At 33.7% G+C, this 13,396-nt stretch overlaps 1 protein-coding gene across 1 annotated transcript; it reads left to right on the top strand.

Moving 5' to 3' along the window:
• The first annotated feature begins 8,819 nt into the window (after positions 1 to 8,819).
• On the top strand, positions 8,820 to 13,295 carry LOC128206576 (F-box only protein 43-like). Its single transcript, XM_052909149.1, has 5 exons — positions 8,820 to 8,875; positions 9,987 to 10,729; positions 11,003 to 11,117; positions 11,344 to 11,490; positions 11,712 to 13,295. Exons 2-5 carry the CDS (start codon positions 9,999 to 10,001, stop codon positions 11,952 to 11,954), a joined length of 1,236 nt encoding a protein of 411 aa, XP_052765109.1. The 5' UTR covers positions 8,820 to 8,875; positions 9,987 to 9,998; the 3' UTR covers positions 11,955 to 13,295.
• The last annotated feature ends 101 nt before the right edge of the window (positions 13,296 to 13,396 follow it).

The following is a 13,396-nucleotide window of genomic DNA, read 5'->3' on the forward strand; positions in this document are numbered from 1 at the left end:
GTTACCGAGTTTAATTTGAAAGAAATGAGCATAAAACACGGTATTTCTACCTTAAAAAACTATAGTAGACCACAGTAAATCTTTTTAAGTTTTAGCATTCACCAATCATTTAATTTGTTTGCGCTTTCTGCTTATAAATACACGGTTACAATCTTGTTATAAGTAATAAAAAAATTCCATAAATGCATTATTTAGTAAGTAGTAAAAGGTTTATCAGTCAAAATGTATGTTTGTTATACATGTGTATGTATTGATTTTGAATAACAGTGTCACTTGAATAAAACAACGCTAGTCAGAAAAATAATAATAAGGAAGGTCGATGTTCTTAAAAATAAAGCATAAAGCAAACAAGTTCAATATGTTTAATTTTACATTGACATCAAGAACAAGAATGGTATGCTTAATTATAATGGTATGACAAAACAAGAATTATATGACATAACAGAATGGTATGAAAAAACAAAATGGTATGATTGTATGACATACACAATGGTATGACAAAACAGAGTGCTATGACAAAAATAAACATACAAAGTAAGACACCTATGAAAGAATAATGCAGAACTTATTAAGGGGATAAAAATGAGTTATGGAATTATCGACACAATTCTTATAATCATAATGTAAAGATGGAGATGTTTGGGTTTATAATAATTATGAGCATTACACACTTGCAGTTGAAGAGACATGAACTTGTGTCACAATTCCAGAACATGAGAATGGTGATGTTTCTTTATCATACATTGTTATGTTATCCAAGTTAACAATGTTGCATTATATTATTTCTGCTTGATAAGTCAGAAGTTAACAGTAATCACAACGACATGATCTTTCTCTTAAGTGTTTTTTTCATGTCTCTGACATGATCCATTTCCGTCCATTCGTACACCACCGTTGTTTCCATATCACCTAGCATCGAACACAATCACTGTGAATGCTTATTAAGGAACATAACAAATAATGACGAAATATACCTTGAAATCAATATAAATGCTCATCATGTATATGTGTTTTCAACAAAGAGCTTTATTGCATAGGCCAATACGATGTTAATGGGTTAAAATATGAACATTGTAGTATGTTAGAAATGTCAAACAGAAACGACTCTACATTATGTCATTATTTTACCTACAGAAAAAAAAAACGAATCCTTTAATTAAAAGCTGCCCCTTTTTCACTAAAAAGTTCCAATTTAAAACATCAATCTAAATGATCATCATGTTTCTGACACATTTGAATGCCAAAGAAAAATGCGCCAACTAAAGCATATTAAGCCTGTACTGCTTTTGTGACAAGTTAGGTGATGATGGTAAACATTTGCCAATGATAGAGCGGGAACACTGTCAATTCTTTAAAAAGAATTATATTGAATGGTCATATCTTTGGGATGACATGGACTTTCAAGCTAATAATCTAATTTGTCTTAGTTTATATAATATATTACTAATCACCATTACCTCTGTATTTATATACTAATACCGTGTGCAGATTAATGATGATTAGTAATCGTTTGCCAAAATTGATAGCTGACTGTCAATATTTGAGGGTCAATTCAATGGTTCATAACTCTGGAGTAACATGGACTTTCAAGATTTTTGGAATTGGGTCATGAAACCTTTGACCATTAAGATTATGACCAAGTTACGTGATGAAACATTAAAGTTGGAAAACGGACACTGCCAGTCGAGTCCTATCAGAGTTCAAATAATGCTGCCAGTAAATCCCCCCCACAGGATTTCTAATAATGCTGCCACCAAACGCCCTACCAGAGTTCAAATAATGCTGCCACCAAATGCTCTACAGGATTTCAAATAATGCTGCCAGCAATTGCCCCACAGGATTTCAAATAATGCTGCCACCAAATGCTCTACAGAATTTCAAATAACGTTGCCAGCAAATGCCCTACAGGATTTCAAACAATGCTGCCACCAAATGCTCTACAGGATTTCAAATAATGCTGCCAGTAAATGCAACACAAGAGTTCAATGATGCCAGCATACGGTAGATCTTTATATATGTGCTGTAACCGTACCTGATTCATAAATAATAGTTACCAGCCTAATGTTAAAATTTGAGACTCGGGTGATTACATGTATGGTTCCACCATAAATATATATATATATATCCGTACCAAAGAGGTTAAACCATTTTTGAAATACTGACGAAAGGCAAAGGATACTTCTTTTTGTCCTTTTCTTGTACATGATTCTGTATCCACATTCTCGACATCTGATTGGATCCCTCGCCTTTATCTCATTCTCCATATGGCACTCTGTAACGAATATAATAAGATACATAATAGCTGAGATAGAAACTCTGAATTATAGGAAATCTGTGTTTTATACGACATTTGTCTAAAAATGTAACTTTGCATTATACAAAATTTGTCTGAAAAGGTAACTGTGCATTCTCCGAAATTTGTCTAAAAAATGTGCATTATATAAAATCTGTCTAAAATTATTTGTCACATTATTATACAAATTGTATCTGAGATACAGGGAATAACCTAATTAAAGCGTGTGACACTTTTCAGAATTAAACCATCCTTAAAAATTGTGTTTTGTGAAGTGGAATAGTTTATCATGCTCTGTTTCTTTATTCTGCTAGTGTATGTGGAACCGAGTCATAAGATCAAAGGTTTAAAACCCTGAGAGTATCATGACATACTTTCACATTCTATTCAGATTCATTAGAACTGATGCGATTGCATTTCTAGTTCTGATTTATGTCACTGTGTCAGGGTACCCGTAATATAAAGCCTAAATAAAATTAATATGGTTCAGGTTACCCTACCTACGAAACAGGTGCTGACCCTACCGTTTTTATAGTCAGTTGCTATTTATTTTTATTTTTTTAGCGTGTGATTGTTATATTTAATCTTTCAAGCTTTATACAGGAAAATACAGTAACACCACTTTCCAATAATGACAAAAACGTTATTTTATAAAGCCTTATAAAAAAAAACCCTACCTACCCTACCTGTTTTTGAAAAGGATATAAATATTTTAGGTTTTTCCAAGAGTTCCATTAAGGCTTGAAATGGCTCGGCTATCCTCAAACCACTGTTGACTATTTAACCTTGAATCAATATCACTAGCTTATTTAAGAAGATGAATAAGTAGTAGCTTTAGGTGATCCTTAAAAGCAAATTTTGAGTAGTATACTTGACATCTATGTGATTTTTAATTGGTACTTGTAAGTATCAATTACCTCCACAAATGTAAATCATTGTCTGCTGCTTTGCTGGGGCAGCATCCCCTTCTGGTCTCGGTGTTTCCATTGCTGTACAAGACTGTAAAATGAAACATAAGAGTGATAAATTTATAAGTCAATGGAAGATGTTTGAAAGGAGCTAATGAAGGGTAGGAAAACACACAGTTTTATAATACTTGTTTTGAGAAGCCATGAGAACCATGAGAATAAGAAAATTTAAAATCCAAAACATGGAAGTTCAAGTTTACCAAATGTTTTTTTTACATTATTGTACAATTATTCTGATAAAATTTTGAAATAGTTTGCAACTTTAACAAGCCAGTTCCACAAAAGTGGATTAAACAAACAAATTTAAAAAAAACAAACTGATAGCATGTCACCCTTTATGTAGCTATACTTTCACATTTTGATATTTTAAACTTTCAATAAATCTTGACTGCTGATACAAATAGGGAATATATTATTATATATATATGTATGGCAAATCAGAAATGACTACTATGCACCTTTGTGCAGAATCACTAGATAGAAGATGATATTAGATATCATGTCAATCATGATATAATTTAAATAAGAATTAATACACTTAAATATTGCCAAATGTAAATCAAGGGGCTGGACTCAAATAATAAAATGAGTGAATGCACATCATGTGTAAATTTAGAGATTGTATAATGTTTAATATTGGTTAGGGACCACCTTTTGGCCCTTACCAATTATTCGCCCACCCTGTTAAATAGTTGTTCAACAATTTCAGAGTGATTGTTTTTCATACAAATGATTTATTCAATCATTATATATGAGTGAAGCTTTAAAAGAGGAAAACTTATATTTTTCAGAAAAAAAACAGCTATTAAAATGTCACCATATTTGTTTCAGTGCGGAATTATGGACTTTTTACCTCTTGAAAAAAATATTTCACCACAAAATAAGCCTCTAAATAAAACAGCATGTAAGATTGATTACATTTTTCTAAAGTGGGCGAATTATTGGTACAGTACACTGTCATTTGTTTGTTATTATGCTGCACTTAAGACTTCAATGTTGTTGCTTTTTAATATGCACATGAATTTGCTATGCTGTAAGTTTTCTGACAGATTTACTTCAATAGTGTCAGAAGTAAATGGCAAGAGTGCTTGCATCAGCTTAAAAGATAATAGGGGAGGAAAGTTGTGTGTGTGTGTGAGTGTGGGCAAGAACCGTTCACCCAGGTAGCTAAGTTGGTTAGAGCACTATGCTAGCACTCCCGCTGACCCACAAAAAGCATACTTTTCCTCCTAGGGTTACTTAAACACATAAGTTTGGAGGTTCTTTCATGATCACTGAAAAAATGCATGCAATCTTATTTTCTTCATAAGATTCTCCATATGAAAACGTAAATAAGCTCAATGTAACCTAAATGTTGTGTGATAATAACTCCTGTGTGATAAAGTGGTATCGCGAAATTATATGACAAATCAAAGTTCAATATATTTAAATGATAATAAACGAAATGTTTACATTTTTCTCTGAAAAATAATAATAGCATGGGTATTTCAGAATAATTGTTCTGATAAAACAGAGATTCCCTGCGGAATAACGAAGTAGATTACCAAATTTGCACTACCTGAACGAGAACAATCGGCGAGCTTGATGGACTTTGCAATTACAAACCGTCAAACCGGTTTGATTTACACTGGGAACGTTTACGGAAAGTGTTCAGGATATTACCGAGATCCGTGCAAAGTTCTTTTGCTAACTACACATTTATACCAATTTGAACAAAAAACAACAACATTGCAATATGACAATCATTCTCCAGTGTATCGAAAGGTTGCGTGGCAACGGTGTCGGGTCAACTCCGCCCAATTACCTTTTCGGCCTGGTCCAAATCGGCCTAGTCCGTTTCGGCCTACTTTTGAAAGGAAAGCGTGTCTATGGTATTGAGTTAATCACACCTATGTTGGCGCAAATATTTAGAGCCGTGCAAGTGCGAGAGTGTTAAAATGAACGCCGACAACACCTTTGATAAATGAAAGTTTCAATTTCGAGTTGACCCGGATTCCATTTCAACGATACTTGCATCTAAAAGATTATTACTTAGGTCTTGAAGTAGGATTTATTATTGGTCCCAGCTAAGGTCTAATGTATATATTTTTATATTCATGAATAATACATATAAATACCTGGTTCTTGATATATCCTACAACTATCTGATATCGGAAAGTGTGGAATATTTGATAACTGTTTACATTGTATAAGTAATATCTACAAGCACTTAAATGCTGGTAGATTTCGTAGTAGTAATTAATATTCACGATCAGCATTTGCTTTAATATTTTGAATAAAGATCCTGCTATCTCAAAGAAAGTTTTAGTTATTTTCTTTGTATTGTTTTAAAGTTATCTTAATTGGTAAAGTATTTATGTTATGCATGTTTAAAACGCTTATCACGTATCCCTTAATTGTTTCCGGTTTAATACAGGAATTAAGATCGTTTTTATATTAAACATGTGTAAGTTTACGTTTCTCTAAGAATAGTGGTATTTGTCTGAAAAAGAAATTCTCTTAAGCTTATTTGTAACGACAATATTGGGTTGTTGTTTTTTTAAATTATTATATTCCAGCATATGTACTAATCTCTTTTTGTTTTATTAATTGATTGTTTCAGTGAGATATACATTTCATTTTAACGTTCAGCACCGACAGTATATAGATCACAAGTGACATGACTCACATGAGAGAAAATGAGAACTTTTAGGGTTTAAGGGTTTAGATCAAATAAAATTGATATTTCACTGAAACAAACATATGTGTTATGCTTAAATTCATTCAAAATGATGTGAATTAGAATTTCATCGCAAAGGTGCGCTTAATACTTGATTACTTAAAGGAACTCAATCATGTTTTGGACCAAAAATAGTTTTCCCGGAAATGCATCTGAAAACATTTAATTTAACATTATATTTCCTTATGATTCGAAATTGCAGAAAAATACAATTATAATGTAAAAAAGTATATTGGTTTTAGTGGGGTGTGATTCCACGCCGGTAGAGCCAAGAAAAATAGAAAACCGACGCCTGAACCACAAGGCCCCCGGGACTTTAACAAAAGTGGTATATATTTTAACCTCTTAACAGAACATTGATCATTGAAAATCACGTGACAATGTCAATCAATCAATCGCGCAACAGCAAAGTTGCAATTAAGTGATTATACGCTAATGAAAATTGTGGTCTTATATGTAAATATGAACATTTGCTGAAGGGTTCCAGATTTTGGTATCTGGGTTTTACAATCCTAATGATAAACCGTATTTTATTCTTTCATACAAAAAGTCCATTTAACAAAAACATGAGCGATTACCTTTAAAGCTATTCTGAATATGACGTTGGATTGAAACGGCACAATGGGCAACAGTTTCGAAACATTGTGTGATATCAACATGTCATTTCACTGTTTTAAAACAGTGATATATCAATTACTCTCACTCAAATTCTGTAACCCACGAGTGGCTCCTGCTCGCTATTATAGATCATGCGATAACTGCCTGAATAAGTCAAAGCATTGTGCAAATAGCATATGGTGTGCGTTTTTTTACATTATTTTTTCACCAATTGTATTGAAAAATGGCCTGAAGGCTTTGTTTTTATTATGAATAAAATATAACTGTTTTATAGTGTCTTATTATGCCATTAACGTATTGGATTTTCCATTTAGATGTTTTATCAGATTTCGTGACATCCTTTTTACTTTGTTTGTTATCTGATAGAAATAAACATAAAATCGTCTATTATTTCGCGAACATTTTCATGAAAATATACTTTAAATTTCAATAAAATTTGAAATATAAACCCTTTATGAATATTTTTTAATACGAGTATAATAATAATAAAATGTTGTTAAAAATGGTTATGAGTTTATAGTGTCGTATTATGTCATCAACGTATGGGATTTTCTATTTAGATGTTTTATCAGATTTCGTTACCTTCTTTTTACTTTGTTATTTGATAGAAATAAACATGAAATCAGCCATTATTTCGCGAACATTTTCATGAAAATGTACATTAACTTTCAATAAAATTTAAAATATAAACCTTTTATGATTAATTGATATTCTAATATGAGTATAATAATAAAAAACGATGTTTTTAAAAATGAGTTACGAGTGGATTTCACTTTTCATGTGGAATTCATGCAAAACCTATTCGATTCCTGTATTATCCTACACCCTATATCACTTATTTATATAAAAAAATAACGGCGATAGAAAACTTAAGAAATGGCATGCCATCGTAAAACAGGTCTGAATATACAACATAAAATGATAAAACATAGCATTTCAGATCAAGCGGCCAATACTTCCTAATTTGATCAACACATACTTAAAGGGATGCGACCGATGCAGCTTGAGGTTCAGACAAATATGGCGCCACCTGCAGGGAAACGTGCACGTGTATTATTGAAGGGTAACGTGTGGAGCTCTTACCGGCCGCTGACACTGTCGCGGGGGTTACAGTGGAACAGCACGTATCTGTTCTGGAAGTCGGGTGAGATTTTATTTTCACTGATGAGAAAAAATGATCAAGAGATGAGTATATTCTTGAATAAAACTAAAGTGTCCTAAGGTTTCCTATCCGGATACTTCAAATTCTACTCTCTATCAAGCAAGGCTGGTCGATCGCTCCTCTTATCCAGATTATTCCGGTCAAAGCTATGTCTGTAGCCATGGGGCTGATCCCCACCTTAGACGTCCAGATTGATCCTAATGACAGCAGCCATCTTGAATGTCCAGCAATTTACCATACCGACTCCGTGGCCCAGTGGTTAAGGCGTCCGCCTACGGAGCGGGAGGTCGTTGGTTCGATCTCTGGCCGCGTCATACCGAAAGACGTTTTAAAAGTTGGTGCAAGTAGCTCCCTTGCCTGGCGCTTGGCGTTTAAAGCGTAGAAAAGTGGTTTTCTCAGTACTGGTTTAACCTAGGACAGTTGTACCCCGTGTATCGGTGCTTCACACCGAGCACGTAAAAGAACCAAGGGTCGGGTCTCTTCGAAAAAGAGCTAGGGTATCGCACCCGAACTTCCTTGTATCCCATAACTGTCTCTTCCGCGTGCTGTCTCTTCAGCAAAAACAAAGATCCCCGTTGGAAATAAGTTTTTGCACTTTCACGGGTTATCCTTGACTGCAAGGTCTAAAGAAATACATACAAACACTAAATATATGTGTGTGTGTGTGTGTGTGTGTGTGTGTGCGTGCGTGCGTGCGTGCGTGCGTGCGTGCGTGTGTGCAAACTATTTTTATCTTCACTAGTGCAATAATTATAATTTATGACTTCATTCTATAATTGTGTACATCGTATAATAAAAACCATGACTTTTCAGGTATCTAGGACCCAATTCAACACATAAAAAGTCATTGGGTTAATCACTTGATGAAGATATTCATGTTGTTTGTTTAAGGGGAGGATACTGCGTTAAATGTGACACTTATTATAATAGTGAAAGTTGACCGAAGTAGTTGATTAATCGATTAAAACATATTTGTTAAAAGTGTTTTCATTGGTCGAGGGCGTTTCTTAAACATAATTCTATTGGACTTAACATTTAGCGGAAAAGTTCAAATGTTTACAAAGAACGTACAACTTGACAAGTAAAAAAATATTGTGAAAATCATCAATATAAAGGTATTTATTAGGTAGTTTCTGTCGCTCTTTGATATTAAGGTTACGTTTTATTATTTTCACCGTTTAGAAATAATTTATATTACACATTCCAAGCAACCCACAAAAAAGTATTTGCCGATTTGGGTTTAAAACTTGCATCATTTTACCATGATGGTCACAAGTCGTGACTTATAAATAGCTACAAATAATAATGTGATACTCGTCTTAAGAAATGTGGGCATATATCTTGACGTGGTTGCTAGCTTAAAGCATGTGAAAACCGTGGGTACATGTGTAAGTTTTGTTTTATAAGCCAAGAACAACACACATTTATGAATATGTAAAAAGGCCAGGACAAAGTCACTGGTCTAGCCAAATCAAGGTCCATTCAGCTCAGTGATAAACTTTACTTGGTTCATTTTGGCTTACTTTTCTTTACTATTCATTTTCATTTTCTTAAAAAATACATATACAATGGAATAAAGCAGTAAACATGGGCGAGAAGCGCTTAATGATTCGAGCACTTCCTCCTCGGGGAAACTAGTCATTTTATATCCTCCGATTTTTTGTAATTTTGTAACCTTTGGATAGTCATTTCATACCCGACCTGAAGTCATTTTGTACATATTTTATTTGTCTTTTAAGTTTGTTTTTAGACCTAAAATCGGAGTGTACACAATGGTCAGGGTACGAAATGACTATAAACCCCTCTTTCAGCCCCAATTTCTCAAAACTTCATATAGTGGACAGCCAACTTGAAATTTCTAGGAATTAAGTCTTAAGGAGCAACAGAATCACCAACTCCCTTTGAACAGTGTAGAACCCTGTTGTAGCCATATTATTTTTTTTAAATTAGAGACAAACTATAAAGTGTGGACTATACTGACCTTTAATGAAATGAATGAAATTTCACTATCTATTCAACAAAACTTGAACTTGTAGCCAAGCTTAAGACGTTGAATAATGATATTATTTTGAACACACTCACAGAAGTGTGTTTGAAGTTAATTTTGTTCCATATATCTTAAAAAAATAAATGATGTTTTGAGTAGACTATCTATACACTTGATATAAATATGATTGTTATGCATGAAAGGTTTTCAGTCTTTTATAATCTTGCATTGTTTTCCAGTGAGAGTGCAAGATGGAAGCAGATTTTTTACATGGACCTATAGAGAGGTTGCATCTTCCAAAGGATCTTGAGAAAAAACGGTCTTTCAGTACCAGTACGCCTTTCATCGGACAACATGTGTCTCACAAAAATCGTGCCTTATCCATCAGTATTGGCTTATCTATGCAAGATGACAGTGGACTGGGATCATCCCTTACAGAGATCTCAGTCACAAACCCCATGGACAGTGCTAAGCCTACTGTAACCTTTACCGTGTGTAAAACACCAACTTCAAGTGTGAACTCTCCTTTCCATTTAAACAATACCATCCAATCTAGTGCTAGTCCTAAGTCTTCCAAAAGATTCTCCAGTCGGCGAAGTTTAGAATCCTACTTTAGTTTTGATGAAGCTGAAACGTCTAGTGCAAGCTGTAATGACACTCTTAATTCAAGTCAAAGTCGCATTTCACGATCTTTTGATTGCAGTTTTGTGAGAAAGTTGGATCTAGATTTAGACATTTATGACAATCAAAAAGAATCTCAATCATCATCTTCACCACTCCTTTCATCCTCATTGCCAAATGAATCTCATATACTGAAAAACTTTGAAGCTGTCTTACAGAAATTCTCTCCAAGTGAACCAGATCGTCTCATTGGGCGAAAAATGGGCAGAAACCATGTTGACATTCTATCACAGCTGGACCAGCTGAATATTTCATGTGTTTCAACAATTCTCTCATACCTTGATCCTCAAGACCTTTGCAGGTGTGTGTAAAGTGCTTACTATGTTATTGTTATAACATTTTTTAATCCATTCATGTAACTACAATACTGAAAATCGTCATAAATTAAAGTCATGAAATGAAAAATACTAAAAATACTATATTAATCACACTAAACTATTGTTTCACATTTCTTTCTTCTTTCAAATCTTGTCATAGAATGTAAAGAATTTAACCAATATTTACCTGTATTACCCCAACTGTTGAATTTATTAATAATGAACCTTAAGTTAGTTTGCTGACTGCCTTTTTTCAGCATATCCCAAGTAAGCACTGACTGGAAGAGGGTTGTCGAGAGTGATTCCATGGCCAACTCTAGACGGAGGCGCTTCCTTCAACAACATCGGGCCCGATTACAGGAACAAGGAAAGGTAAGATTCGCTCTGTTAGTTTTTGTTTGGTTATGTTAAAGGTTCCTTGATCTTACTTGACGTTATATTTGAAAACCATATTTTCTGACAAAATATAACTTTAGAAGGGCACCCGCCCCTTTCTTCCAGAGCTGAGAGACAGACCAAAACAGACAACTGAATGTTAAAAATAGAGAAAAAGTTTTATTATACGCTGTTTGAGCTATATTTCATCTTGTTTCTTTAGGAGAATATTGGAAAGCGGACACATTCTGGTGCTCCCAGAGCGGCGACTGGGCCTCTACAGAATCTGCCTATCACACAGGAAACAACAGAAGGGCCTCCCAGACAAACCATACAGAGGGATAAAACAGTCACTGAACAGTTCATTGAGGTATGCAGAGATTAATGCAATTTCAATAAAACTAATGAAAATAAGTATTTCTGATATTATTTAGAATAGTTGTGAAATCCTATGATGAGTAAAATATTTGACTTAAGATGTTTTATTAATACAGGCCTGGGTGACTAGTTATCTGGGTTCAGTGTTTTGAATTTTTTGGCATACTGCATTTAAAACCAATGAAAATAAATGAAAACTCATTAAAATTTTAGGCAGCATCTCAGCTGAAGAATGAAGAGAAACTACAGAAGTGTCCAAAGTGTCGGAAACCAGCCAAGTGTCTCCCGGTTCAGGATAGAGGCTATTGTCAAAGCCCTGACTGTGGGTATGACTTCTGCACAAAATGCTCGTACGATTTCCATGGTTCCAAGGGGTGTGTACCCATTGTGAGCAAAAAGACGAAAAGTTCCACGATTGGTACGAAAAAGAGCAAGAAGAATTTGAAACGGTTGTGAATCTGTGATAATGGCAAGAAGAAATATGAGTTGAACGATGGACATACCAAAGATGACAACGGAGGAAAAAGGAGGTGCTCGCTATATCCAGTGTGGAGAAGATGTGACGCAGATATATTACAGGAGTGGGTACTGGTAGCAGAGCTGGCCTGGATGGACCTGCGTCCCCCCTGCATGATGCAGGGCCAATGAGTGAATGAAATATGTCGCTAAAAGATCCATTGAAGAGTGACGCACGTGTAAGAAATCATCTACTGAGTGAGGCACAGTGACTGCAGTGAATCTATACACGACATATCATTTGGCTTGTGATTCAGCCAGACCAGTATTAAAATTGTCACTCATGACAACTTCAAAGTAATGTGTAAATTAGTTACACTATTTGAAGTGTTTGTGAAACTCAGCAAATTATCGCAAAATATCACTGCATTCTTAATTATTATTTAGTACTGATCGAATTTCTCTTGATCGAAATCTCAATAGCTTACACTTGTTTTTAGACATGAATGGTTTTAGTCGCTTTATTTTATTGAAATTTTACTTTAATTAGTTTAAGAGTCTCTTTTTAGATTTACTAGAATGCCTTTTAAGACCAAGTATTACATAAGTACATGAGTTTTACTTTAATATTTTTTAATATACCGGGGTATGTGTACACGTTTGCCTGATATATATGATAAGAACAGTCATCCAAGTCATATTTTTTAATTCATAAGCCCAAAGTCTTACACTAGTGTATGGCATCAAAACATTCCAACATACCAAGCTATGTTCTCATTATTCTGATCACTGTTAATTACATTATTTATTAATTAACATTAAAACAACTTATGTTTCAGAACTGTTAAAATTATTAAACAAAAAAAACAAATTATTTTCAAAGTTCTAAATAAAAAAAAAACTTGCTATAATAGGTATAAACTGAATGCATAATATTTTTTCATCAATGTTAATCTTACATTGATATTCGCAATTGTAGTTTGAGTAGTCTTGTGTGTGTACATGTTTGTAGTTTCTATTCTCGTAAATCTTCCTTCTCTGAGTTCGATCTAATCTACCCGTTTTCATGTTGCTGTTTTTACCACAATGTGTTTGTATTTGTCTTTCACATTATAATAATTTATTTGAGTGAAAAAAGTATGGATTTCGGTATTTAAATCTGTACTCTAAATTTCCATTAATATAATGAATAGGGCATGAGATGTGTTCATAGATGATTGAAACTGCAATATTTGCATGGATTGTAATATATTAAATCATTTGATGATGCCATAAAATTTTATACATATTTTATATTATATTGTATTGTAATGTTTACAATTTATTTTGAATAAACTATGATTTACACATGAACACTCAAGTTATTTTTTAAAAACCCTAAAGGGAGTTAATAACTAAACTTCCAATGTAACTTATATTATAACTAACAATAAAACCTACAT

Source organism: Mya arenaria, chromosome 10 (assembly GCF_026914265.1).
Source record: "Mya arenaria isolate MELC-2E11 chromosome 10, ASM2691426v1".
NCBI lineage: Eukaryota > Metazoa > Mollusca > Bivalvia > Myida > Myidae > Mya > Mya arenaria.

What these genes read in the sequence shown, in the direction of transcription:
- LOC128206576 (XM_052909149.1), top strand. Translation starts at nt 9,999, where the DNA reads ATGGAAGCAGATTTTTTACATGGACCTATAGAGAGGTTGCATCTTCCA. An exon ending in GATTACAGGAACAAGGAAAG is followed by an intron (nt 11,118 to 11,343) that starts GTAAGATTCGCT and finishes TTGTTTCTTTAG; the next exon opens with GAGAATATTGGAAAGCGGAC. An exon ending in TCACTGAACAGTTCATTGAG is followed by an intron (nt 11,491 to 11,711) that starts GTATGCAGAGAT and finishes TTAAAATTTTAG; the next exon opens with GCAGCATCTCAGCTGAAGAA.